Consider the following 2474-nt stretch of genomic DNA (forward strand, 5'->3'; position numbering starts at 1 on the left):
TTAAACTATTGTTCTATGACGATTGTTAATAATTATGATAAATAAACATCAAGATATTGCAAAGTATGTTAAGTTCGACGATTTCAATGAATTTTTATTTCGAAATTCGATTGTTGTTAATATTTACGCATGTTCCTTTGACTTATAATTTAGGATCATATAGAGGGAATGGAAGCAAAGCAGGAAAATAGAAGCTCTCATATTGTACGTAACAAATTTATTGAAATGTATTAGATTTACATTCATATTCTTACGTCTCACAAAAATATTCAGACCTTAATGCGCGTTAGAAAATTTTCTGCGTTATAATGTTCAATTTATTCTTACACATTAACTAACTAATCTACACTCGCAGTCAATTAGCTCGGTTCTATCCGCGACGAACGATATCTCGAGTTATACTGCACCGATTAATTTCAAATTTGCACAGAACCTTTGGCAGAAGGTTATAAACCAGACCGTTATGGCATAAACCACGCTTTTTAAAAAGTGTTTATACTTTCATACCTTTTTAACGTGTTATAGACACAAATAGAACAAAATAAATGATATTTAAAATTCAAAGTGTCGCCATTTCTTTAATTATCAAAACAAGATGTCATTTTGTTTGTTTGTCTCAGATTGAAGGAACGGTCGAAATCTTATACACGAGCGAAACATTTTTTGTTTACACTACTTTTTTCAGGCAAATGCAGTTCGTGTAATTTTGATTATTTTTGGTTTAGAAAAATAATTTTATATTTTAAATGTTAGTAAATATGTGTGCCATAATCCATACCCAAAACGGTTATATTACCAACAGTTTTTAAATTCCAAATAAAGCCGATATAATCATATTCCAGATAAGAATATCCCCTTAAATTGATAAAGGCTTGCGATTAAGATATTGCAGTACTAATTTCCACCAAGTTATTATAATACATATAACTTACGTTGTTAATTTTATTTCTTAAGGAGAACTAAATTACCGATAGAAAATTACTATTCTACAATATGCTCTGGAACTACCTTTGCTACTTTCCGGAACTCTTTATGTAATGTTTTCGGACATTGCATCTGCGTCCAACTTATAGGTATCATAGCTACACCTGTAACATAATACTTATTAATAACAGAAACATATTTTATTTTTAATGTCTCACCTTCTTCACTTTGTGCTATAACGACACCTAATTCATTTTCTGCCGTACTTAGTTGATAAATATGTGCTTCTGTCATTGGTAGCTAGCAACTGTATAAGAAATTATATAAAATTTTCATTTCTATAATTGGCAATTTATTTGATGTAAATAGAGGAAGGATACAACTCTGGCAAGAATAATATCGCCAGGTCTAAAACACTTGTACATTTGGATGTTATCTTTGTCTATTGCCCGCACATCTTCTTTTCTTAGAATTCCCCTGTAAGGTCTTGTTAACACAATGTCACCAACACATTTTATACTACATTTACAGAATCTTTGATTTACAAGTGTCACCATTGCCGTTACAATATCACCAGGTGCAGGGACAATACTTTGTTCCGTTATTCCATGTACTTCTATAGTGCGAGTCTAAAATACAAAAGAGTACTGAAATAATTAAATTATATTATTAAAAGATATATCATATTTATGATAAATAAACTTTGTTTTTACATTTTCTTGTTGTATTAATTTAACTACACCTGCAAGTTTCGAATAAATATAACCTTGTTGTTCGTAAGTTCCAGGCCCGGGGAGGTTAACTTTATCAGAGATGCATAATCTTTGGCCTATTGAAAGAAATGTACTGTATTATTTATTTTAATTTTAATATTGCTTCATTGAAGTTTGCATTTTATTACCTGGCACACAAACAATAAGTTCTGTATGTTTTTCCATATTACTTTAATGTTTCGTTTATAACATACATTTATTTAAAATGTGGTTGTTTTGTTAATAATATTCTAACCTAATACGTTAGGTTAGAATTTTATGTATTTCTTTTATGCAGTTCAGCTTTTGCATTGAACATACATTATATAGAACTAGAGCACTATGATGTGTAAAGAGTGGCCATTTTGAAGCTAAAGAAAACTCACTCTTTTAGTGTACAAGATACTGTAGATTAAGGTTTAAGAATAAACGGATCTTGAATAATTTTAGTAAGCTGTTTGGAAAGTTGTAATTTTGTTTAATTATTGTTACAATATTTTATAAAACCGATTGTTTTGATAGAACTGTAAACGATGGATAGAGACGAGTTTCTACGTTCATTATTTTTACCGACTTTAGTGAATCAATTGATTATAGTTTTCAGATCACTCTGCAAACATACTGACTGTTGGTAAACAAGATTTCTACTCTGAAAAAGCGTTGCTTGTATTTATGACTCATGATTGCACCCATATGTGTCGCTAGTAGTTCCCTTCGAAAACTATTTCGCTACAGTTAGAACTCAACCTTTACCATCGCAACCCTTAAATTTTGCTTTGACGTTTTATCGAAGAACAG

At 30.3% G+C, this 2474-nt stretch overlaps 1 protein-coding gene across 2 annotated transcripts; it reads right to left on the reverse strand.

Moving 5' to 3' along the window:
• Positions 1-200: 200 nt before the first annotated feature.
• Positions 201-2141, reverse strand: Csl4 (exosome component 1 Csl4). 2 transcript variants are annotated; one of them, XM_076309024.1, is made up of 6 exons: positions 1826-2141; positions 1638-1753; positions 1305-1553; positions 1143-1224; positions 933-1088; positions 201-855 (listed from the first exon to the last, which is right to left on the reverse strand). In XM_076309024.1, exons 1-5 carry the CDS (start codon positions 1860-1862, stop codon positions 982-984), a joined length of 591 nt encoding a protein of 196 aa, XP_076165139.1. In that variant the 5' UTR covers positions 1863-2141; the 3' UTR covers positions 201-855; positions 933-981. The 2 variants fall into 2 exon arrangements, with proteins under 2 accessions (XP_076165139.1, XP_076165138.1); XM_076309023.1 differs by having other exon boundaries at positions 201-1088; positions 1826-2140.
• Positions 2142-2474: the final 333 nt, after the last annotated feature.

The sequence above is a fragment of the Ptiloglossa arizonensis genome, chromosome 4, assembly GCF_051014685.1.
Source record: "Ptiloglossa arizonensis isolate GNS036 chromosome 4, iyPtiAriz1_principal, whole genome shotgun sequence".
Taxonomy (NCBI): domain Eukaryota; kingdom Metazoa; phylum Arthropoda; class Insecta; order Hymenoptera; family Colletidae; genus Ptiloglossa; species Ptiloglossa arizonensis.